The sequence below is a fragment of the Macaca fascicularis genome, chromosome 4 (genome assembly GCF_037993035.2).
Source record: "Macaca fascicularis isolate 582-1 chromosome 4, T2T-MFA8v1.1".
In the NCBI taxonomy this organism is placed as follows: Eukaryota; Metazoa; Chordata; class Mammalia; order Primates; family Cercopithecidae; genus Macaca; species Macaca fascicularis.
Genome location: NC_088378.1, coordinates 57,647,205 through 57,673,271, shown reverse-complemented (window position 1 = coordinate 57,673,271; position 26,067 = coordinate 57,647,205). Strand labels below are relative to the sequence as shown.

General features: G+C 40.1%; 1 protein-coding gene across 9 annotated transcripts in view; it reads left to right on the top strand.

The window, feature by feature from the left end:
- The window catches only part of LATS1 (large tumor suppressor kinase 1), a 58,361-nt gene extending 32,577 nt beyond the window's left edge, over positions 1-25,784 (top strand). For 6 of the 9 annotated variants that reach the window (XM_065543568.2, XM_045391381.2, XM_065543567.1 and 3 more), the window contains 5 exons: positions 1,885-3,398; positions 6,042-6,624; positions 9,414-9,596; positions 9,794-9,900; positions 21,724-25,784. In XM_065543568.2, the coding sequence (XP_065399640.1) occupies positions 2,229-3,398; positions 6,042-6,624; positions 9,414-9,596; positions 9,794-9,900; positions 21,724-22,233 (2,553 nt within the window). In that variant the 5' untranslated portion in view covers positions 1,885-2,228 and the 3' untranslated portion in view covers positions 22,234-25,784. Of the gene's footprint in view, positions 1-1,884; positions 3,399-4,970; positions 5,097-6,041; positions 6,625-9,413; positions 9,597-9,793; positions 9,901-14,567; positions 14,681-21,723 lie in introns of those variants that run through there. The other 3 variants (XM_074037223.1, XM_074037222.1, XR_010586280.2) reach the window with 2 other exon arrangements.
- The last annotated feature ends 283 nt before the right edge of the window (positions 25,785-26,067 follow it).

Genomic DNA, 26,067 nt, shown 5'->3' with positions numbered 1-26,067 from the left:
TTCTTTTTTTTTTTTTTTTGGTATTTTTTTTTTGCTTGTTTTATTGATTTGGAAATTCCATTAAAGACAGTTTCTGTAAAATCTATACCTTATTTAATGTTCAGCTAATTATAGCCTACTATCTTTTTCTGTTTTAAAAACCATATGAAAAGGCCAGGCACAGTGGATCACACCTATAATCCCAGCTCTTTGGAAGGCTGAGGTGGGCGGATCACTTGAGGTCGGGAGTTTAAGACCAGCCTGGCCAACATGACGAAGCCCCATCTCTACTAAAATTACAAAAATTAGCTGGGCGTGGTGGCGTGTTCCTGTAGTCCCAGCTGCTCGGGAGGCTGAGGAAGGAGAATCACTTGAACCTGGGAGATGGAGGTTGCAGTTAGTCTGTGCCACTGCACTCTAACCTGGGTGACAAAGTGAGACTCTGTTTCAATTTAAAAATATATATATATTTAAATATATTTAAAATCAGTACTAGCTATGAATATTACAAATAGATACGCCCTTTGGCTTAATAATGCCACCTCTAATAATTTATCTACAAATATGCATGCATATATATGAAACTATATCTGTTCCAAAAAAATTTTTTTTTCTTTTTTTTTTTTTCGAGATGGAGTCTTGCACTGTCACCCAGGCTGGAGTGCAGTGGCACAATCTCAGTTCACTGCAGCGTTGGCCTCCTGGGTTCAAGCAATTCTCCTGCCTCAGCCTCCCGAGTGGCTGGGACTGTAGGTGCACACTACCACGCCTGGCTAATTTTTTTGTATTTTCAGTAGAGATGGGGTTTCCCCGTGTTGGCCAGGCTGGTCTCAAACTCATGGCCTCAAGTGATCCACCTACCTCAGTCTCCCAAAGTGCTGGGATTATAGGCGTGAGCCACAACACCTGGCCTGTTCAAAATTTTTCATTGCTGCATTTTTTTTAATGTATAAAGCAAAAGACTGGGAATAACCTAAATGTCTATCAGTGAAGGAACTGATTAAATAAATTAGGGTATATCCATAAGGTGAAAAACAATGGTAACATTTTTTAAAGTGAGGAAATACTTTTTATACTGATATAGAATCTTCATTTTGTTTAATGAAAAAAGCTAGGCGTAGTAGTACATATAGGATGTATAGTACTAACTTGTATATGTATATCCCTGAAGTACCTTATTAAAGATCGGTCGGCTAAAGAACAGAAGTATGATATTGTACTTTGTGAATTTTGAGCCATCAGTCAAGAATACTTTTTTTTTGTTTGTTTGATACAAGGTCTCGCTCTATCTCCCAGGCTGGAGTACAGTGGCATTATCTTGGCTCACTGCAACCTCTGCCTCCCAGGTTCAAGCAGTCCTCCAACCTCAGCCTCCCTAGTAGCTGGGACTACAGGCACGTGCCACCACACCTGGCTCATTTTTGTGTTTTCAGTAGAGATGGGACTTCACCATGTTGCCCAGGCTGGTCTGAAACTCCTGGGCTCAAGCAATCCACCCACCTCAGCCTCCCAAAGTGCTAGGATTACAGGTGTGAGCCACCACGCCCGGTCAAAAATAAATAAAATTTTAAAAGGTGAAAGGAAACCACTTACTGAAATTTTATTTTTATAACTCTTCTTTTTTCTTTTTCTGCTAAATTGAGCTAAATAACATGTTATTACCTCACATATCGTTTTTTTGTAGTGAGAACACTTAAAATCTACTCTCTTAGCAGTTTTCAGGAGTACAATACATTATTAACTACAGTCACCATTTTGTACAAGAGATCACTTGAACTTTTTAATATTTTTATAATTCTTGAAAGAGAATTGAGTATCATTTGTAGTATCAGAATTGCAAGCTTTTCAAAAATAAGAGGTTGAAAACATGATTCTTTTTCCTCTTTATCTCTCTTATACCCATAGGGAATGTGCAACAATCAGTTAACCGCAAACAGAGCTGGAAAGGTTCTAAAGAATCCTTAGTTCCTCAGAGGCATGGCCCACCACTAGGAGAAAGTGTGGCCTATCATTCTGAGAGTCCCAACTCACAGACAGATGTAGGAAGACCTTTGTCTGGATCTGGTATAACAGCATTTGCTCAAGCTCACCCCAGCAACGGACAGAGAGTGAACCCCCCACCTCCACCTCAAGTAAGGAGTGTTACTCCTCCACCACCTCCAAGAGGCCAGACTCCCCCTCCAAGAGGTACAACTCCACCTCCCCCTTCATGGGAACCAAACTCTCAAACAAAACGCTATTCTGGAAACATGGAATACGTAATCTCCCGAATCTCTCCTGTCCCACCTGGGGCATGGCAAGAGGGCTATCCTCCACCACCTCTCAATACTTCCCCCATGAATCCTTCTAATCAGGGACAGAGAGGCATTAGTTCTGTTCCTGTTGGCAGACAACCAATCATCATGCAGAGTTCTAGCAAATTTAACTTTCCATCAGGGAGACCTGGAATGCAGAATGGTACTGGACAAACTGATTTCATGATACACCAAAATGTTGTCCCTGCTGGCACTGTGAATCGGCAGCCACCACCACCATATCCTCTGACCGCAACTAATGGACAAAGCCCTTCTGCTTTACAAACAGGGGGATCTGCTGCTCCTTCGTCATATACAAATGGAAATATTCCTCAGTCTATGATGGTGCCAAACAGAAATAGTCATAACATGGAACTGTATAACATTAATGTACCTGGACTGCAAACAAATTGGCCTCAGTCATCTTCTGCTCCAGCCCAGTCATCCCCGAGCAGTGGGCATGAAATCCCTACATGGCAACCTAACATACCAGTGAGGTCAAATTCTTTTAATAACCCATTAGGAAATAGAGCAAGTCACTCTGCTAATTCTCAGCCTTCCGCTACAACAGTCACTGCAATTACACCAGCTCCTATTCAACAGCCTGTGAAAAGCATGCGTGTATTAAAACCAGAGCTACAGACTGCTTTAGCACCTACACACCCTTCTTGGATACCACAGCCAATTCAAACTGTTCAACCCAGTCCTTTTCCTGAGGGAACCGCTTCAAATGTGACTGTGATGCCACCTGTTGCTGAAGCTCCAAACTATCAAGGACCACCACCACCCTACCCAAAACATCTGCTGCACCAAAACCCATCTGTTCCTCCATATGAATCAATCAGTAAGCCTAGCAAAGAGGATCAGCCAAGCTTGCCCAAGGAAGATGAGAGTGAAAAGAGTTATGAAAATGTTGATAGTGGGGATAAAGAAAAGAAACAGATTACAACTTCACCCATTACTGTTAGGAAAACCAAGAAAGATGAAGAGCGAAGGGAATCTCGTATTCAAAGTTATTCTCCTCAAGCATTTAAATTCTTTATGGAGCAACATGTAGAAAATGTACTCAAATCTCATCAGCAGCGTCTACATCGTAAAAAACAATTAGAGAATGAAATGATGCGGGTAAAACCTTTTAAAATGTCCATTTTTTATACGTAAAATCTATTTGCTTGGTGTTTATTTTAAAATATTGTGCTCCAGTATTTTTCTTTTTTTATAGCTAACTACAATATATTATCAGTTACAGAATTTAAAAGTGAATAAATTTAAAGTACTTTTGATTGTAGCATTTTTTTTTTTTTAGTATTTCAAGATTTACTCAGAATTTCCTCTAATAAAATCTTGTGTAAATTAAGAAAAATATAATTTGCAGTGTACAGTTTAGGTGTACATAATACCTTTATATGAAAATTGGAGGAAAGGTTGTTTTCTAGGTTTTATACATTATCTTACAACATTTAAACATAAATTAGAAATTTGTGGGTCTCAAGCCGGGCACGGTGGCTCACACCTGTAATCCCAGCACTTTGGAAGGCTGAGGCAGACAGATCATGAAGTCAGGAGATTGAGACCATCCTGCCTAATACGGTGAAACCCCGTCTCTACTAAAAGTACAAAAAAAAATCAGCCGGGCGCGGTGGCAGGCGCCTGTAGTCCCAACTACTTGGGAGGCTGAGTCAGGAGAATGTCGTGAACCTGGGAGGTGGCAGTTGCAGTGAGCCGAGATCGCGCCACTGCACTCCAGCCTGGGCGACAGAGCGAGACTCCGTCTCAAAAAAAAAAAGAAAGAAATATGTGGGTCTCATCTCCTGATATACTTACGAAACAATTCCTTTTACTTGTAGAAAATTTGGAGTTTATGGGTTTATTCATCACATAGATCTTATTAGAAAGTGTAAAAGAAATTCCCTTCAGTTATTTCTCCCTTCTCATTTCATTTTTATAATATACTAGAGAAAAATGTGCTGAAATTATTTAGTCAAACTGCACTAAAAGGGAGATCAGAATAAGTAAACACACTTTAATATGTGTTGTCATTTCACATAGATCTCTTCACTAGATATTAAGGTAGTGCGATCATCATCTTTTTTTTTTTTTTTGAGACGGAGTCTCGCTCTGTTGCCAGGCTGGAGTGCAGTGGCACCATCTCGGCTCACTGCAACTTCCACCTCCCAGGTTCAAGCAGTTCTCCTTCCTCAGCCTCCCCAGTAGCTGGGACTACAGGCACCCGTCACAACACCGATCTAATTTTTTATTTTTAGTAGAAGCGGGGTTTCACCGTGTTGGCCAGGCTGGTCTTGACCTCTTGACCCCATGACCCACCCGCGTCTGCCTCCCAAAGTGCTGGGATTACAGGCGTGAGCCACTGCACCCGTCTATTATTGTTTTTATCATATGCTTACAGTTCAAATATTTGACTCCTAATCTTACATCTGTCACTCACAATCCAAGAGGCTTAACCTTGTGATTAAACTCCTTTATATATATACTTGAGAGAACTATTCTTTTAAAATGATTTTTCCATATCTGATTTTACAGTATTGTTGTTTCCATTTTATATTTTATTAAATGAGAAATACCATAATAATTTCTATGACTTATTCATATTTTAGTTCTTAGGATTTCTTACTAAAGTCTGTCTATGTGTATTTTCTTAGTTTATTTTTCCTTTTTCCTCTTCACTTTCACTAATAGCTGATTTAAACTTTTATGGTGTTGGAAGCTTTGCTGACTTCTGTAGTCTCCATTACTGTGTAGGCAAGTAAGATTTTAAGAGAAACAGTTCTGAACTAAGTCTGGCATGCCACCCTTAAAAGATTTTGCATGCAAATACGAATCCTAACAGAAGCATGTGGTTGCTCTATTTTAGTCTTGTATTTCTAGAATTAGACCCCACTTTTCCAATTGAATTTCTTTTCATTTAAACCCTTTAATTAATTCTTTATTCATTAGCCAAAAATGTTTCTCCCTTCTAAATCCAGGCATTCCATATCTATAATACTTAGAAGTTAGTTTTTGTTTTTAATCTATTTTTTGATCTGTTCATGAGTCACACTGACTATTCTTTGAAGTATTCCTAAATATCCAAAGGATATCTTGTGAACAACCAGGTGGTTCTTTTCGAAGTAGGAGAAACCCTTTGCAATTTGTGTTAGTGGTGGGCCGTGAGTCGCACCTTTACTCTAATGCCCTGCAAAAGAGAAAAGAAAAGATTATTAATGACTATTGTGTATTTATTGAGAATGGGGAAAGGATTGGTGGGTTAGAAAAGGCATTGTTTTGTTATTCTTTGGTACATTAATTTTTTAGAATAAATGAACCTGGAGTGGAAGAATTTTTTTTTTCATGAAAGACAAAATAGGAGGAAGAATATTTGAGGCCTAGGCATTCCACCAAGAGAAGCATGTAACAGAGAGATAAATGAAGATGCATGTTAACAGGTGTTTGTTGCACATTGAGAACCTTTTTTTTTTTTTTTTTTGGAGTGCATTAGAGAAGAGTAGAAAGCTTACTCATCTGGTACCCTCTTCTTGCGCTCCACAGCTGAATTTGCATATGTATTCACTTTGAATATCCTTTTAACTACCCCTTAGGCTGCACTTTTGATCATTAATTTCCTTTGAAATGTTTTCTAGATTTCTAACATGCTTTATTAAAATTATGTATTTAACCTTTAAATATATGCCTGAAATTTTTCCAAGCTATTTCTTAATATTCAATATTGAAGAAGATAATTCTTATTTAACATCTAGTTTATTTGCCTAGGTTGGATTATCTCAAGATGCCCAGGATCAAATGAGAAAGATGCTTTGCCAAAAAGAATCTAATTACATCCGTCTTAAAAGGGCTAAAATGGACAAGTCTATGTTTGTGAAGATAAAGACACTAGGAATAGGAGCATTTGGTGAAGTCTGCCTAGCAAGAAAAGTAGATACTAAGGCTTTGTATGCAACAAAAACTCTCCGAAAGAAAGATGTTCTTCTTCGAAATCAAGTTGCTCATGTTAAAGCTGAGAGAGATATCCTGGCTGAAGCTGACAATGAATGGGTAGTTCGTCTGTATTATTCATTCCAAGATAAGGACAATTTATACTTTGTAATGGACTACATTCCTGGGGGTGATATGATGAGCCTATTAATTAGAATGGGCATCTTTCCAGAAAATCTGGCACGATTCTACATAGCAGAACTTACCTGTGCAGTTGAAAGTGTTCATAAAATGGGTTTTATTCATAGAGATATTAAACCTGATAATATTTTGATTGATCGTGATGGTCATATTAAATTGACTGACTTTGGCCTCTGCACTGGCTTCAGATGGACACACGATTCTAAGTACTATCAGAGTGGTAAGTAAACTCGTCAAATTTATTTTAGTTTGTTCATACTAATGTAATTTATTGATGTAGTAAAATATAAGATGATATCATCACTGGATGAGAGCCAGAAGATGTGGGTCAGCTCTTAATTTTGTTGGATAAACTTGGGTGAATCCTTTAGGCACTTAGACTTATAAAATGAAAGAATGTGCTAGACTTGATTATTTCTAAATATCATTAACATTTTTTGAGTCACACCTTTTACATTTTATTTGTAAATATGTCAGATAAATAACTTTTTTTTTTTTTTTTGGATGGTGTATTGCTCTGTCACACAGGCTGGAGTACAGTGGCGTGATCTCGGCTCACTGCAACCTCCCCCTCCTGGGTTCAAGTGATTCTCCTGCCTCAGCCTCCCGAGTAGCTGGGATTACAAGCACCCGCCACCATGCCCAGTTAATTTTTGTTTTTTTAGTAGAGATGGGGTTTCGCCTTGTTGGCCAGGCTGATCTCAAACTCCTGACCTCAGGTGATCCACCTGCCGCAGCCTCCCAAAGTGCTGAGATTACAGGTGTGAGCCCCTGCGCCTGGCCAAATAACATTTTAAAAATAATTTTTTAATGAATCCTCATATCCATCATTCAGTTAAAGAACTAGACTATCAGTACTTTAGAAGCCCCTAAACAATCACTTCCCCTTTTCTCCTCCACAGAGATAATTATTATTTCAGAACTTTATAATTGGTTCTTTACTTTTATCGATAGTTTTATCACAAATGTATATATCTCTAAATAATATATTATTTCATTTTGCCTACTCTTTAACCTTTATTTAAATTTAATCTATATATATTCTTTGTGTTGACTTGTTTGAGGTTCCTCCATGTTATTACATGTAACATTTATTTTCACTGCTATTTAGGATTCCATTACGTGACTATTACACAACTTATATAACCCTAAACACTTTATGATCCTTGATCCTATTTTATCCTCACAATGTCACTGTGAGGCAGGATGAAGAAACTGAGGCCTAGTTAGATGAAGTAACTTGCCCAAGGTCAGACAGAAATCAAGTGTAAGGGCTAGGCTTTGAACGCAGGTTTGTCTGATTTCAGGGCCCATGTTATTTCTACTACACCACACTGCCTCACCAAGATCCCTCCAAGCGCTAATGGAAGTGTAAGTCAATCTAACATTTGTTAAATACTATGTACTAGGTGCTTAACAATATATTCTAATATGCTCACAACAATTCTCTGAGGTAAGTATTATTGGCTTCCTGTGCTTCTGTGAGCACAAGTAGATTGACATTAAAATGGGTAGAACTGAGACAATTGAACCTACTTTAATGTTTGACATAGTGGAATTTAGTGTCTCCCCAGATTTGACTGAATTATTACCTGGAAAGCTTCCTAAAAACATGATTCCTAGGCTCTATTCCCGTCTTTTGATCAAAAGTCTTCACTGGGGCATAGAAATCTTTTTGTTCTTGTTGTTGGTTTTTTGTTTGTTTTGAGACGGAGTCTTGATCTGTTGCCAGGCTGGAGTGCCATGGCGCAATCTCGGCTTACCGCAACCTCCATCTCCTGGGTTCAAGCGATTCTCCTGCCCCAGCCTCCTGAGTAGCTGGAATTACAGACACACGCCACCACACCCAGCTAATTTTTGTATTTTTAGTAGAGATGGGGTTTCACCATGTTGGCCAGGATAGTCTCAATCTCTTGCCCTCGTGATCCACCCGCCTCGGCCTCCCAAAGGGAAATCATATTTTAATCAAACATCCTAGATAAATATTATATTATATAAATATAATAAATATTAATTTCTTATATTCAAGGTGACTTCATGCCATCTATATGTTAATGACTTCCAAATCTCTCTCTCCAGAAATGGCCTTTCTCCAAAATTCATAATTTCTCTATCCAACTGCTTCCTGTCTATCTTCATGTGGATTTCAAATAGACCTTGCAAACTTCACATGGCTCAAAAGAACTCTTTTTTTTTAAGCATAAATCAGATATTGTTATCTTCTTGCTTCAGACTCTCCAATATCTTTTCCCTTTACTTGAAGTAAAAGGCAGACCATTTCTATTGCTTGTAAAACCCATGTGTATTTGTTCCTGCTGCATTTCTTACAGTTCTTGCCCTATTTCTTACAGTTCTCCCTTCTATCAGCTGCACTGTTCTTCTCTCTGTTGCTGTTATTTCTGTGTGGAATACCTAAACCTGATTTTTAAATGGTTGATTCCTTCTTGTATTTTTACAATTTAGCTGATGTCATCTTCTCAATTGGTCTTTCCTAGCCATTCAGTCTTATGTAGCTATCCAGTCACATTTGTCACATCACCCTGTGTTGATTCTCTGTGTAGGGTATGTCACTGTTCCTTATATGTGTAATTGTTTGTTTTGTTTCTTTTCCTACTAGAATGTAACCAGAGCTTTGTCTTATCACTGTCATTTATTGAATGAAACACTGATCTAATTTGTTTGAAAGTTTGTCCAGAGTAGTACCAGGGAGTGGGCTAAATAACAAACTCTTAATCTCCCCATGACTCATATTGTTGTTATTTAACATTGAATAAATTGCTAAATCTTAGACTTTTTTTTTTTTTTAAGTGTAAAATCATTCCTATTGACATCTCAGAAAGCAGGCTGTAATTGGTAATAAACACCATCCGTGATTTGGCATACATTGTGTCTTAGTTTGTCACAAGGGAGAATGTTGTTAACCCTAAACCATGATGTCAGAAGATTAAATAGACTTCAGGTTTACTGTTGTCCTTGTTGATTTTATTTATTTATTCTTTTGTTGTGCAGGTGACCATCCACGGCAAGATAGCATGGATTTCAGTAATGAATGGGGGGATCCCTCAAGCTGTCGATGTGGAGACAGATTGAAGCCATTAGAGCGGAGAGCTGCACGCCAGCACCAGCGATGTTTAGCACATTCTTTGGTTGGGACTCCCAATTATATTGCACCTGAAGTATTGCTACGAACAGGTAAAGCACTTCTTTCATATAAAATCTCAGTAGGCCTTTAGGCCAGCCAAAACAACACTAGAATATGCCTTATTTTTCAGGCTTATAATAAAAGTATTAATTTTACAGTATAAATTGGTGATTTAATGTTAATTTTTATTGTATTCTGAGCATTTTTAAAGTGCTTCTAAATAACTAACTTTGGTATCTTATTTTAGGATACACACAGTTGTGTGATTGGTGGAGTGTTGGTGTTATTCTTTTTGAAATGTTGGTGGGACAACCTCCTTTCTTGGCACAAACACCATTAGAAACACAAATGAAGGTAAGGTATGGCATCTATATCAAAAGAATTCTCACAAAGTTGCTACGTCATTGACCTTTATTTATTAGTACTTAGAGCATTTTAGTCTGGAGTTAAAGAATGAGCTTGGGCTGGGTGCAGTGGCTCATACCCATAATGCCAGTGCTTTGGGAGGTTGAGGCAGGAGGATTGCTTGCACCTAGGAGTTCAAGATCAGCCTGACAATGATGTGAGACCCCATCTCTACAAAAAAAAAAAAGTTTAATTTAAAAAAGGAAAAGAATGGCCGGGCGCGGTGGCTCACGCCTGTAATCCCAGCACTTTGGGAGGCCGAGGCGGGCGGATCACAAGGTCAGGAGATCGAGACCACGGTGAAACCCCGTCTCTACTAAAAATACAAAAAATTAGCCGGGCGCGGTTGTGGGCGCCTGTAGTCCCAGCTACTCGGGAGGCTGAGGCAGGAGAATGGCGTGAACCCGGGAGGCGGAGCTTGCAGTGAGCCGAGATCGCGCCACTGCACTCCAGCCTGGGCGACAGAGCGAGACTCCGTCTCAAAAAAAAAAAAAAAAAAAAGGAAAAGAATGAACTTGTAAGGGTATATGAACTCACTAAAATTGCATGTGTGAACTCCAGTCTCCATGATGCCATATCCCCATAATTTTGTATCCCCCCTCACTCATACACCATACTCATATATCATTCTCAAAAAGGTCTTTAGGCCAGGCACGGTGACTCATGCCTGTAATCCTACCACTTTGGGAGGTGTAGGCGGGTGGATCACCTGAGGTCAGGAGTTTGGGATCAGCCTGGCCAACATGGCAAAACCCTGTCTCTACTAAAAATACAAAAATTAGCTGGGTGTGGTGGCGGACACCTGTAATCCCAGCTACTTGGGAGGCTGAGGCAGGAGAATCCTTTGAATTCCGAAGGCAGAGGTTGCAGTGAGCCAAGATCTCACCATTGCACTCCACCCTGGGCGAAAGAGCGAAACTCCTTCTCAAACAAAACAAAACAAAACAAGCCTTTAGTCCATTTTGAAGATTTGTTCACTGCTTGTCACCTACTGCCTCCTGGCTTTGTCTCCTTCTATGCAAACTACAAACAAATGTTTATATCCCCATTTGAAAATACCTCTGGCACTTAAATGAGAAGCTACCCACAATTTTGACCATACACTGTCTGATTTAATACCCTTTGGTGATTCCTTTGTCCATGGGTTAAAGTTGGAATTTGCCCTCCGTTCATACCATTCCCTCTGTCTGGAATGTCCTACTTCCATCTCTCTCTTCTATAACCCTTCCTCCTTTCTGAAGTCTAATTAACTCCTGGTCGTTCTCTCTCTCTCTCTCTCTCTCTTTTTTTTTTTTTATACAGAGTCTTGCTCTATCATCAGGCTAGAGTGCAGTGGCGTGATCTCAGCTCACTGCAACTTCTGCCTCCTGGGTTCAAGTGAGTCTCGTGCCTCAGCTTCCCGAGTAGCTGGGATTACAGGCACGCGCCATCACACCCAGCTAGTTTTTGTATTTTTAGTAGAGACGGGGTTTCACCATGTTGGCCAGGATGGTCTCAATCTCCTGAACTCATGATCCACCCACCTCGGCCTCCCAATGAGCCACTGCACTCCGCCTCCTGATCATTCTTAATTATTCTTTGAGGGCCAGACATGATGGCTCATGTCTGTAATCCCAGCACTTTATTTTGAGATAGGATCAAAACATTTCACCAAGGGTGGAATGCAGTGGCATGATGTTGTCTCATGCAACCTCTGTCCTGGCTCAAGCAACCTATCTTAGCCTCCTGGTAGATGGGACCACAGGTTCTTTTTTTAAAATTTTTTGTATATTTTTTTTTTTTTGTAGATACAGGGTTTTGCCATGTTGCCCAGGCTGGTCTCAAACTCCTGGGCTCAAGTAATCCACCCACCTCAGCCTCCCAAAGTGCTGGAATGGGTGCAGTGGCTCACACCTGTAATCCCAGCACTTTGCAAGGTCGCAGCAGACAGATCACCAACAAATGGTATTGAGAAAACTGGTCAGCCATATACAAAAAAAATGAACATCAGGTCAGGTGCAGTGGCTCACGCCTATAATCCTAGCACTTTGGGAGGCCGAGGCGGATGGATAACCTGAGGTTAGGGGTTTGAGACCAGCCTAGTCAACGTGGTGAAACCCCGTCTCTACTAAAACTACAAAAATTAGCCAAGTGTGGTTGGTGCATGCCTGTAATCCTGGGTCCTTGGGAGCCTGAGGCAGGAGAATCACTTGAACCCAGGAGGCAGAGCTTGCATTGAGCCAAGATCGTGCCACTGCACTCCAGCCTGGGACGACAGAGCAAGACTCTGTCTCAAAAAAAAAAAAAAAAAACTGAGCCTCACACCTTTACAAAGATTAACTCAAATTGAGTCACATATATAGATAAAACTTAAAGGTATAATACTTTTAGAAGAAAACATAGGAGAAAATCTTTGTGGGCTTGGGTTAGGTAAAGAGTTCGTAGAAATGACCCCAGAATCATGACCCATAAAAGAAAAAAGTTCATCAAAACTAAGAACTTTCCCTCTACCACAGATAACAATCAAGAGAAAAGACAAGCTACAGGCTGGGAGAAAATATTTACAAATCACATAGCTAAGAAAGGTTTTTTTAATCTACCATATATAAAGAACCCTCAAAACTCAACAGTAAGGCAAAAAGTAACCCAAGCCAGTGATCTGACATATTTCTTTAAATGTCTGGGTCAAAAAAAGAATGGATCTCTGTCTCTTTAAATCTGCCAGAGCAGGTGAAAGAAAGGCATCTGTGCTGTTCCCTCAGGGAATCACTAACACCAACCAAGATGGACAGCCTCAAATATTTGGAGGGCAGAGTTCTTACTGCCCACCTTGGCACTAACCAGCTGCTCCAGGAAGGCAAGCTGTGGTTTTCCTGACTGCCACAGGACTGAGGAATGGTAGATGGTAGTGGGCTCACACACGCTGCTGTCTGAACCAAATTTTAGCAGCCTCTCCCTTCATGAAGCACTCTCCTGGCTGCTGTAAGGTTCCAAAGTTCCAAAATAGTATTCTGATAGTCTTTTTCCAGTTTAATGATTGATTTTAGGGATGGGTAGACCCCTGATGCTTCCTACTCTGCTATTTTCTGTGCTATCTCTTTCTACTGTGGTTTTTTACTATTATCTCTTTGTATAGTTTTGTTTGTGATTGCTCTAGTGACTACAAAATATATATTGTTTTCTTTCTTTCTTTTTTTTGAGATGCAGTTTCACTCTGTTGCCTGGGCTGGAGCGTAGTGGTGCAACCTCATCTCACTGCAACCTCTGTCTCCCAGGTTCAAGTGATTCTCCTGCCTCAGCCTCCTGAGTAGCTGGGATTACAGGTGCCTTCTACCACACTTGGCTAATTTTTGTATTTTTAGTAGAGACAGGGTTTCACTATGTTGGCCAGGCTGGTCTCAAACTCCTGCCTCAAGCAATCCACCCACCTCAGCCTCCCAAAGTGTTGGGATTACAGGCGTGAGCCACTGCGCCCAGCCTAAGTTTTCACTATCTACATAGAATTTATACTTTACCACTTCAAGTTCAATGTAGAACCATATGCTATATAGGTCCCTTTATTCACTATTATTTATATTGTAGTTATTTTATTTTTCTTCTTTTTTTTTTTTTTTTTTTTTTTTTGAGACAAGGTCTTGCTCTGCTGCCCACGCTGGAGTGCAGGGTTGTGATTTCAGCTCACTGCAACCTCTGCCTCCTGGGTTCAAGATTCTCCTGTGTCATCCTCCCAAGTAGCCTGGATTACAGGCACATGCCACCACCCTTGGCTAATTTTATTATTATTTTGTAATCAAGACTAGTCACTATGTTGCCCAGGCTGGTCTTGAACTTCTGGGCTCAAGTAATCCTCCCACGTTGGCCTCCCAAAATGTTGGGATTACAAGCATGAGCCTACACCTGGCTTGTAGTTATTTTATACATTACATCTACATATGCTTAAAACCTCATCCAGCCAGCACGGTGGTTCACCCTGTAATCCTAGCACTTTGGGAGGCCAAGGCAGGTGGGTCATGAGGTCAGGAGATCGAGACCATCCTGACTAACACGGTGAAACCCCATCTCTACTAAAAATAAAAAAAATTAGCAGGGTGTGGTGGCAGGCGCCTGTAGTCCCAGCTACTCGTGAGGCTGAGGCAGGAGAATGGTGTGAACCCGGGAGGTGGAGCTTGAAGTGAGCCGAGATGGTGCCACTGTACTCCAGCCTGGGTGACAGAGGGGGACTCTACCTCAATACATACATACATACATACATACATACATACATACATACAACCTCATCCAGCCAGATGTGGTGGCTCACACCTGTAATCCCAGTGCTTTGGAAGGCCACAGCAGGAAGATCACTGGAACACAGGAGTTTGAGATCAGTCTAGGCAACATAGTAAGACCCTGTCTCTACAAAAAATTTTTTTAATTAACCTAGCATGCTGGTGTGTAGTAGTACATGCCTACAGGCCCAGCTACTTGGGGCAGGGGCACCGGTAAGTGGGAGGATCCCTTAAGTCCAGGAGGTCGAGGCTGCAGTAAGAGCTAATAAGCACACCAGCCTGGGCACACCAGCCTGAGCAATAAAGTGTGACCCTGTCTCACAACCTGCCTCATCCAACAATGTAACAATTTTGCTTTCAACCATCAAGTTCTTTAAAGAACTCAAGGTGAGAGGCTGAATGCAGTGGCTCATGCCTGCAATCCCAGCACTTTGGGAGGCTGACGCAAGAGGATTGCTTGAAGCCAGGAGTTCAAGACCATCGTGAGTAACAAATCATAGACCGTGTCTCTACCAAAAAAAAAAAAAAAATAGCTGTGCATGGTGTATGGTGGCACGTGCCTGTGGTCCCAGCTACTCCAGACACAGGAGGATCACTTGAGCCCAGGAGTTTGAGGCTACCGTGAACTATAATCATACTGCTACCTTGCAGCCTGAGCAACAGAATGAGACCCTGTCTCTAAAAAAAATAATAATTAAAAAAAAAGATGAGACGAATAGTCATTTATGTTTACCTGGATATTTAGCGTTTTCCTTGCTCTTCCTGCTTTCCTGCTGTTTCAAGATTCCTTCTATATCATATCTCTTCCATCTGAACAACTTCCTTAAGCAGATACTTGAGAGCAAGTGTGTTGATAACAGTCTTAATTTCTCTTCATATGAGAATGTCTTTATTTTGTCTTCCTTAGAATATTATCACTTGAGGCTGGGCACAGTGGCTTATGCCTGTAATCCCAGCACTTTGGGAGGCCGAGGCGGGTGGATCACCTGAGGTCAGGAGTTTGAGACCAAACTGGCCAACATGTTGAAACCCCGTCTCTACTAAAATACAAAAATTAGCTGGGCTGGTGGCGTACACCTGTAATCCCAGCTACTTGGGAAGCTGAGGCAGGAGAATTGCTTGAACCCAGGAGGCAGAGGTTGCAGGGAGACAAGATCATACCACTGCACTCTAGCCTGGGTGATAGAGCAAGACACCATCTCAAAAAATATATATATTATCACTTGATACAAAATTCTGGGTTTTAGTTCTTATAGCACTTTAAAATGTCTACTTCCTTCTGTCATTCATAATTTGATGAGACATCTGCAATTATTCAGATCCCTCAAATAATGCATTATGTTTCTGTAGCTACTTTCAATAATTTTTTTTCTGTATTATAATTATGATATGTCTGGGCATGGATTTCTCAGGGTTTATTCTGTTTGGTATTCACCAAGCATCTCAAATCTGTAGGTTTATGACTTTGATCAAATTTGGGGTATGTTCAGCCATCATGTCTTCAAATATTTATCTGTACCACACATTTTCTTTTGTGATGTTAATCACAGGAATGTTAGACCTTTTGGTGTGGTCCCACAGATTCCTGAAATTCTACTTACATTTTAAGGTTTTGTGTTTTCTGCTTTTCAGAATGAGCAGTTGATTGAATTGCGTAATTAGTATCAACCTCTCTCTTTTTTTTGAGACACAGTCTTGTTTTGTTGCCCAGGCTGGAGTGCAGTGGCATGATCTCAGCTCACTGCAAGCTCCATCTCAAGCTCCTTGTTCAAGCAATCCTTCCACTTCAGCCTCCCGAGTCCCTGGGACTATAGGCGCACCACCACACCCAGCTAATTTTCTGTATTTTTAGTAAGACAGGGTTCTCACCATGTTGGCTAGGCTGGTCTCCAACTTCTGGCCTCAAGTAATCCACCTGCCTCAGCCTCCCAAAGAGCTGGGATTACAGGAGTGACACCACTGTGCACGGCCAGTATCAACCTATCTTCAAGTTCACTGATTTTTTTCCTCTGACATCTTCACTCTGCTATTGAGACTATCCATTGAGTTTTTTATTTTGGTTATTTTTCCATTATAAAATTTCTTTTTGATACTTTATATCTTCAATTTCTTTGCTTGAGACCTATCTTTCATTTCATGAGTGTTGATCCTTATTTGGAGCTTTTTTTTTTTTTTTTTTTTTTTGAGACGGAGTCTCACTCTGTCGCCCAGGCTGGAGTGCAGTAGTGCGATCTCGGCTCACTGCAACCTCCGCCTCCCAGGTTCACGCCATTCTCCTGCCTCAGCCTCCTGAGTAGCTGGGACTACAGGCGCCCGCCACCACACCCGGCTAATTTTTTTTATTTTTAGTAGAGACACCACACCTGGTTAATTTTTTATTTTTAGTAGAGACAGGGTTTCACTGTGTTAGCCAGGATGGTCTCGATCTCCTGACCTCGTGATCTGCCTGCCTCAGCCTCCCAGAGTGCTGGGATTACAGGCGTGAGCCACCGCGCCTGACCTAGAACATTTTTATAATGGTTACTTTCAAGTCTTTGTCAGAAAATTCTAGCATCTATGTCATATCAATACTGACTGACTTTTTCTATGTTAGTTGAAATTTTCCGGGTTTTTTTGTTTTTTTTGTTTTTTTGTTTATACTAAGTAATTTTGGATTGTATCCTGGACATTTTAAATAACACATTATGAGACTCTGGATTTTTTTTTTTTTTTTTTGAGACAGAGTCTTGCTCTGTCACCCAGGCTGGAGTGAGTGCAGTGGTGTGATCTTGGCTCACTACACCACCTAAGTTCAAGCGATTGTCCTGCCTCAGCCTCCCAGGTAGCTAGGACTATAGGCACGTGCTACCACGCCTGACTAATTTTTGTATTTTTAGTAGAGACGGGGTTTCACTATGTTGGCCAGGCTGGTCTCGAACTCCTGACCTCAGGTGATCTGCCTACCTTGGCCTCCCAAAGTGCTGGGATTACAGGCGTGAGCCACAGGGCCCAGCCGAGACTCTGGATCTTATGGATAATTTTGACCTTGTTTTGACAAGCATTAAACCTGGTTGGGTTCAGGCCACAGGTTCCAACCAGGCTTTTTTTATTTCAATGTCAGTTTCAAAGCCTTTTTTCCTTTCTAGGCAGATCTCTTTGTAGGCTATGGTCTTTTCCTTAGTTCAGTTCTCAAAGTCTTTGTTACGCTCCTTAGGATTAGATTCACATAGGTACAGTTTGGAGGGGGAGCCCAGCAGTTCATAAGCAACTTAATGGGGTCACTTGCCCAATCTTCTCCCTCTCTGTGATGTCCCCAGTACCTTCTTGTTCCCTGGGGCTCCCTATTTTAGTTCTCTGACCAGAAAGTGAGGTTTCACTTACCCAATATCTCATAACTGCACCTGAATCCAGGACAAGGTGGCAAAAGGACACAGAGAGAAAACAAGCAACAGAGATTCAACCCATCTTATTGGGACCCTATGCTTTATTATCATTTTATTTATTTATATATTTATGAGATGGAGTCTCACTCTGTCGCCCAGGCTGGAGTGCAGTGGCACAATCTTGGCTCACTGCAACCTCTGCTTCCTGGGTTCAAGTGATTCTCCTAACTCAGCCTCCTGAGTAGCTGGGATTACAGGTATGCACCACCACACCCCACTAATGTTTTTTTTTTTTTGAGACAGAGTCTCGCTCTGTCACCCAGCCTGGAGTGCAGTGGCGCGATCTCAGCTCACTGCAAGCTCCGCCTCCTGGGTTTACGCCATTCTCCTGCCGCAGCCTCCTGAGTAGCTGGGACTACAGGCACCCACCACCTCCCCCGGCTAGTTTTTTTTTTTTTTTTTTTTTTTTTTTTTGAGACGGAGTCTCGCTCTGCCACCCAGGCTGGAGTGCAGTGGCCGGATCTCAGCTCACTGCAAGCTCCGCCTCCCAGGTTCACGCCATTCTCCTGCCTCAGCCTCCCGAGTAGCTGGGACTACAGGCGCCTGCCACCTCGCCCGGCTAGTTTTTTGTAGTTTTTAGTAGAGACGGGGTTTCACAGTGTCAGCCAGGATGGTCTCGATCTCCTGACCTCGTGATCCGCCCGTCTCGGCCTCCCAAAGTGCTGGGATTACAGGCTTGAGCCACCGCGCCCGGCCAGTTTTTTGTATTTTTAATAGAGACGGGATTTCACCATGTTAGCCAGGATGATTTCAATCTCCTGACCTCGTGATCCGCCTGTCTCGGCCTCCCAAAGTGCTGGGATTGCAGGCTTGAGCCACCACGCCCGGCCCACTAATTTTTGTATTTTAGTAGAGACAGGGCTTCACCGTTTTGGCCAAGCTGATCTTGCACTCCTGATCTCAAGTGATCTACCCACCTCGGCCTCCCAAAATGTTGGGATTACAGGCGTGAACCACCGAGCCCAGCCCATGCTTTGTTATTTTATTTCCAATTGGAGAGGAGGGTTCATCTGTCAGTTTTAGGGGCATATTGGCTCTTATTGTCACCTCCATTGCTACCAGGAAACTCCTTTTCTACTCCCTGAGCCTGAACTAGAGGGACTTCTGCTCTAGCTCTCTGTCTGTGCTCAGCTCCTTCCAAGTTTGGGGCTACCTTGAGTCCAGCCTGCAGACTACTAGAGTGAAAAAAATGGAGCTGGGTGTGCTGGCACAGGCCTGTAGTCCCAGTTACTCGGGAGGCTGAGGTGGGAGGATTGCTTGAGGCTAGGAGTTCAAGACCAGCGTGGACAACATAGTGAGAATCCTGTCTCTTATTTTTTTTAAATGGTCACCAGGTTTAATGGTACTTCAAATTTACATCTTCTCCCCAAATCTACCTGTTATTATTTACTTTTCAGGGTCTTGAAGTAGCTGCTGCATGTATCCTGATCAGGTTTTGTAGCTGCCTTCTGTGGGAGAGAGACGGGAGAGTATACGTAGTACCTCCTCAAAACTGGGACCTCTCTGGTTGCTTTTAGGATTTTTTTCTCTTTAACTTTAGTTTTCTTCAATTTGACCATGGTGTGCCTATGTGTAGTTTTCTTTGTATTTTCCTTGGTTGAGATTCACTCAGTTTCTTGAAATGTACATTAATGACTTTCATCGATTTGGGGAAATTCTCTGTCATCTCTTCAAAGATTTATTTTGCTTCCTTCTCACCTTTTGAGACTCTAATGATTATACATATGCTATTCCTTTGATATTGTCCTCCATTTCTCTTACGCTTTATTCTTTCTTTTATTCTACATGTTTTCTCTCTGTGCTTCAGTTTATATAATTTTATTCATCCATCTTTGAATTATCTGAATCTTTTGCTGTGCTTAGTCTTTTTTTTTTTTTTTTTGCCTTAAACTAAAAAATCCTAAATACACATTAAAATAAAAAATGTTAAACTTGGCCAGGCACAGTGGCTCACGCCTGTAATTCTAGCACTTTGGGAGGCCAAGGTGGATGGATCACTTGCGGTCAGGAGTTCGAAACCAGCCTGGCCAGCATGGTGAAACCCTGTCTCTACTAAAAATACAAAAAAATGCCGGGCGCGGTGGCTCATGCCTGTAATCCCAGCACTTTGGGAGGCCGAGGCGGGCGGATCACGAGGTCGGGAGATCGAGACCATCCTGGCTAACACGGTGAGACCCGTCTCTACTAAAAAAAATACAAAAAATTAGCCGGGCGTGGTGGCGGGCGCCTGTAGTCCCAGCTACTCAGGAGGCTGAGGCAGGAGAATGGCGTGAACCCGGGAGGCAGAGCTTGCAGTGAGCTGAGATCGCACCACTGCACTCTAGCCTGGGCAACAGAGCGAGACTCCGTCTCAAAAAAAAAAAAAAAAAATTAGCCGTGTGAGGTGGCAGGCACCTGTAATCCCAGCTACTCAGGAGACTGAGGCAGGAGAACCACTTGAACCCAGGAGGCAGAGGTTGCAGTGAGCCGAGATCACGCCACTGTACTCCATCCTGGGCAACAGAGCGAGCCTCTGTTTAAAAAAAAAAGGAATTGTTCATCTCATTGTATTTTTTTTTTTATTTATCCTGTTTGAAATAAGTGATGGAACTGGAAGCATAAATAACTATTATTAACTGTATCTTTTTTTTTTCCAAAAAGGTTTTAAAAATATTATATTATTAGTTGAAGTATCTCAATTTTCTAATCTGGGGTAAGACTTTAAAAGGAACAAATAATAGAAGAGGGAGTATATTTTCTTCCCTCTGTAGTAGCTGACTAGCTCCTCTATGAATAAGTAAGATTATAGTGTTCATTTATTCATTATTATTAAAACTTTTTAACAAATATTTATTGACTACCTACCATGGAACAAGTTGAAGATTTTTTTTTTCCTCTTTTGAGACAGGGTCTTGCTCTGTCACCCAGGCTGGAGTGCAGTGGCACAATCACGGCTCACTGCGGCCTCAGCCTCCCTGGGCTCAGCTGATCCTCCCACCTCAGCCTCTCAAGTAGCTGGGACCACAGATGTACACCACCAACCTGGCTAACTTTTGTATTTTTTGTAGAGATAGGCTTTCGCCGTGTTGCCCAGGCTGGTCTTGAACTTCTGGGCTCAAGCAATTCACCCACCTTGGCCTCCCAAAGTGCTGGGATTACAGGTGTGAGCCACAGTGCCTGCCCAAGTTGAAGGTATCTTAACTTGGTTAAATGACAATTCTACCACTTAATAGAGTTTGCCCCAAATCCATTTAATATCGTACTTGGAGTTGTATACCAATTCCCCTGCCTCCAAGAGTTCAGCGGGAGAGACTAGGTAGTCTGACTTCACTTGGCATTCCTTTCTTCCTCATTTTATTTTATTCATAACCAGAGCTTTTTTTTTTTTTTTTTTTGGAGACAGTGTCTCACTGTGTCACACAGGCTGGAGTGCAGTGGTGCAGTCATGGCTCATTGCAGCCTCAAACTCCTGGGCTCCAGGAATCCTTCTGCTTCAACCTCCTGAGTAGCTAGGACTACAGATGCATGCCACCATACCTGGCTAAGTTTTAAATTTTTTTTGGTAAAGAGGGGGTCTCGCTTTGTTGCCCAGGTTTGTCTTGAACCTTCCCAGCTTCAAGCAGTCCTCCCACCTCTGCCTCCCAGGGTGCTGGGATTACAGACAAGCCACCACGCTTGGCACCAGAAAAAGTTTTATCATAATGTATTAAGTATGTGCCAGGCATTTACTGAGCACTAGGAGATACAAAGACCACTAAAACATAATCCCTAGCCTTAATGGAATTTTATATTTCAGTAGGACATAAACATAAATAGGTACCATAAGGTATTAGAAATGTGATAGAAATAAATATATGGTAGAGGGGAGGCAGAGTAGAAGTAGTCATTTCTACCATAGGCAAAAAGGTTTACTAGGGGAGATTAAAACTGACACTGAGTCTTATAATGTGAGTAGAAGTTGCCTGGAGAGGATGGGATAGGAGAACAAATTATTTTCCAGCAAAATATCATGTAATTTATTTAAAATACAAAAATAGCCCAGTGAGACTTTTGGTATAAAACTTGAAGGAAATTTTTATTTTTCTAATTTATCTCTTCCCCCTAATTTTAAAAAATCTTTAAAGGTTATCAACTGGCAAACATCTCTTCACATTCCACCACAAGCTAAACTAAGTCCTGAAGCTTCTGATCTTATTATTAAACTTTGCCGAGGACCCGAAGATCGCTTAGGCAAGAATGGTGCTGATGAAATAAAAGCTCATCCATTTTTTAAAACAATTGATTTCTCCAGTGACCTGAGACAGCAATCTGCTTCATACATTCCTAAAATCACACACCCAACAGATACATCAAATTTTGATCCTGTTGATCCTGATAAGTTATGGAGTGACGATAACGAGGAAGAAAATGTAAATGACACTCTCAATGGATGGTATAAAAATGGGAAGCATCCTGAACATGCATTCTATGAATTTACCTTCCGAAGGTTTTTTGATGACAATGGCTACCCATATAATTATCCAAAGCCTATTGAATATGAATACATTAATTCACAAGGCTCAGAGCAGCAGTCGGATGAAGATGATCAAAACACAGGCTCAGAGATTAAAAATCGCGATCTAGTATATGTTTAACACACTAGTAAATAAATGTAATGAGAATTTGCAAAAGGGCCTGAAATGCGAGGTGTTTTGAGGTTCTGAGAGTAAAATTATGCAAATATGACAGAGCTATATATGTGTGCTCTGTGTACAATATTGTATTTTCCTAAATTATGGGAAATCCTTTTAAAATGTTAATTTATTCCAGCCGTTTAAATCAGTATTTAGAAAAAAATTGTTATAAGAAAAGTAAATTATGAACTGAATATTACAGTCAGTTCTTGGTACTTAAAGTACTTAAAATAAGTAGTGCTTTGTTTAAAAGGAGAAATCTGGTATCTATTTGTATATATGCTAAATAATTTTAAAAGACAAGAGTTTTTGAAATTTTTTTGAAAGACAGTTTTAGTTTTATCTTGCTTTAACCAAATATGAAACATACCCCGTATTTACAGAGCTCTTTTTTCCCCTCATAACCTTGTTTTTGGTACAAAATAAGCTAGAGAAATTAAGCCATCGTGTTGGTGAGTGTTCCTAGGCTAATCTTAATCTGTATAATTCACATCCTGAAACTAAGGAATACAGGGTTAAAAAATATTAATATGTTTGTCAGAAGGAAAGATAATGCATTTATCTTCCCGGCCCCATGGAATATTTAATCTTCTTGCATTTATTTCTCAAGAATTACTGGCTTTAAAAGAAGCCAAAGCACTACTAGCTTTTTTTCCATATTGTTATTTTTGATGCTGCTTCCAATTTTAAAAGGGAACAAAGCTGCCATAAATAAAAATTTTCAGTACTGAAAGCTAAAATTTTTTTCACCATCCTAAGCAAAGAATTATTTTCATGTTCATATACTTTTCCTGTATAGTAACTATTTTGATTATATTATCAATGTTACCTGTTTCCTCTTTCAGAACAGTGCTGCATATACAGATTGTTATTGGCAAAGGAAAATCTGGCTATCTGGCAATATTTTACCTAAGGGCAGATTAATTGGTGAAAAAATTAACTCTTAAGATGGCCATTAATAATTAGAAAAATTTACAGAGTGGTCTTAGTAGAAAATCAAGTCCTCCTAATTTATTTAAGGTTAAATAATGTGTTCAACATGACTATTATGTATAATGCTTAGGTTCTAAGGAAGATTAAGGTTCTATACCAAAATACATGAGCTTATCTTTTAGGAAGGGGAAAAAGGCTCTATTTTGACCATAGTAAAATTTGTATTTTATTTCCTTTTCTTAAGCTACATTGATAAGGGATTGTTTTTATCAAAAGTTACTATTTGGGGATTGGAGGCATAATTTTAATGATTTTCATACTTTTAGCTTTCTTCACATAAAAGCTAATTGAAACCATATATGTAGTAAAATTAAAGGCAGAGCTGTTGCAGTTGAATTGGAGAGTCAGGGCAAGGAACACTTACTAGCCCACACTTCCTACCTTTCTACAGGTGGTCCTTTCAGAACTCAGCTTGGAAACCTACTACTATGTTATCATGGGTCTTTCAGGGTTAGTGGTTCTTTTGAGAATCTGAAGGAAGCTGTGGACTCTTCCCAGGAAAAAAAAAAAAATCAACACATACAATGTTGCATGCAGTTTCAAGGGATTTTGGACATATTGAAACCTATCACAGGCTCTAGGTTATGGACCTCTGTCCCATGAGAAAATTGATATATTAAACTAAGAACTTTGTTTTTAACTTACCAATCACTACTCAGCACATCTTATATAAACTGATAATTTGTGATGGAAAAGGTCTGTAACATGTGATGTAAGGTGACCTTATGAATGCCTCTCTTGCTGGTACATTAATTTGTTTTAAATGTATCATTTGGAGGGGACTGAAATGTTGGACTCATTACAAGCTTGATACAGAAATATTTCTGAAGGATTTCTAATTGGAATTATAAGAAAATGTGCTCTCATGAAATGGCAGTCTTCACCTCATGGTTCATGGAACATTTGGTTAGTCCCATAAAATCCTATGCAAAACAAAGTAGTTCAAGAATTTTTAGGTGAGTACTCACATTTGTAAGGTATTCCTCTTGCTCTTTGGGCTTTTTCAATCTGATTTATTTAAATTTTCATTTAGTTGTTTTACTTTTGGACTAAGGTGCAATACAGTAGAAAATAACTTTGTTACATTTATGTTGTAGGAAATCTAAGGTGCTGTCTCCTGCCCCTTCCCTTCCCACAAAATCTGTATTCCCCCTATTGCTGAAATGTAACAGACACTACAAATTTTGTATTCTTTTTTTGTTTTTTGTTTTGAGACAGGGTCTCACTCTGTCACCCAGGCTGGAGTGCAGTGGCGCTTCACAGCTCACTGCATCCTCGACATTTGAGGCTCACGCAGTCCTCACACCTCAGCCTCCCAAGTAGCTGGGCATGCGCCACCAAGCCCAGCTAATTTTTGTATCTTTAGTAGAGATGGGGTTTTGCCATGTTGCCCAGGTTGGTCTGGAACTCCTGGGCTCCAGTTATATGCCCACCTCAGCCTCCCAGAGTGCTGGGATTACAGACGTGAGCCACCGTGCCTGGCGCAAATATGTATTCTTTTAAAATTTCCTCTGATACTATAAGCCTTTTGCATTTATCTGAAGCAGTATACATGCCTTTGGTATCAGCAATTTTAACAGTTTGGATATACTTATCAGCTGTCTTATTCCAAAACTACATCTACTTCTTCCAGTATAGAATCTGGTGCTTCCTGACCAAAAAGATGAGAAAAACAATGTTAAAAATATAGATACTTTCCATTGAAATGGAGTGAAAATGTTGGTTCTGTGTGTTTTCTTTTAAAATAATTTTCTCATAAAAACTTGCTGTCTTTATTGTACTTACCCTTTTTATGCATATCAATAGTATTTATAAGATGTGTTCTATAATTATGTAATTGTAGATACTGTTATGTATTGTCCAGTGACATCATAAGGCAGGCCCTACTGCTGTATCTTTTCTACCTTCTTATTTGTAATAGAAACTATAGAATGTATGACTAAAAAGTCACTTTGAGATTGACTTTTTAAAAAAGTTATTACTTTCTGCTGTTGCAAAGTGCAAAACTGTGAGTGGAATTGTTTTATTCTGACTTAATATGTTAGAAATTAGAGAATACAGTGGGAGGATTTGTAGACATTGCTGCTGCTGTTACCCAAGGTATTTTAGATCAAAAAATTTAATAAACAGAAATCCCTTTGGTATTTAAAGTGGAACATTTAGCCTGTTCATTTTAATCTAAAGCAAAAAGTAATTTGGGTCAAAATATTGGTATATTTGTAAAGCGCCTTAATATATCCTTTTGTGGAAGGCACTACACAGTTTACTTTTATATTGTATTGTGTATATAAGTATTTTGTATTAAAATTGAATCAGTGGCAACACTAAAGTTTTATAAAATCATGCTTTGTTAGAAAAGGAATTACAGCTTTGCAATATAACTAATTGTTTTGCATAATTCTGAATGTAATAGATACGAATAATCAGCCTGTGTTTTTAATGAACTTATTTGTATTTTCCCAATCATTTTCTCTAGTGTAATGTTTGCTGGGATAATAAAAAAAATTCAAATCTTTCAATTATGTGTGGAAAGCTAATTTTTACACTGCTTAACTTTGTTGTTTTTTAATTCAAAAATTTATGTAAATTTTTTTTTTTTTTTTTTTTTTTTTGAGATGGAATCTGGCTCTGTCGCCCAGGCTGGAGTGCAGTGGCGCGTTAAATATTTTTATTCTCTGAGAAAGTTATGATTAAAATTTTGATGCTTTGGAATTAAAATAACTAATGATAGTACTTAGGTTAAGGCAAACTGAATATCATGTAAATGTCATGTTTTCATTTTAATGTTTTCATTTTGTCCAA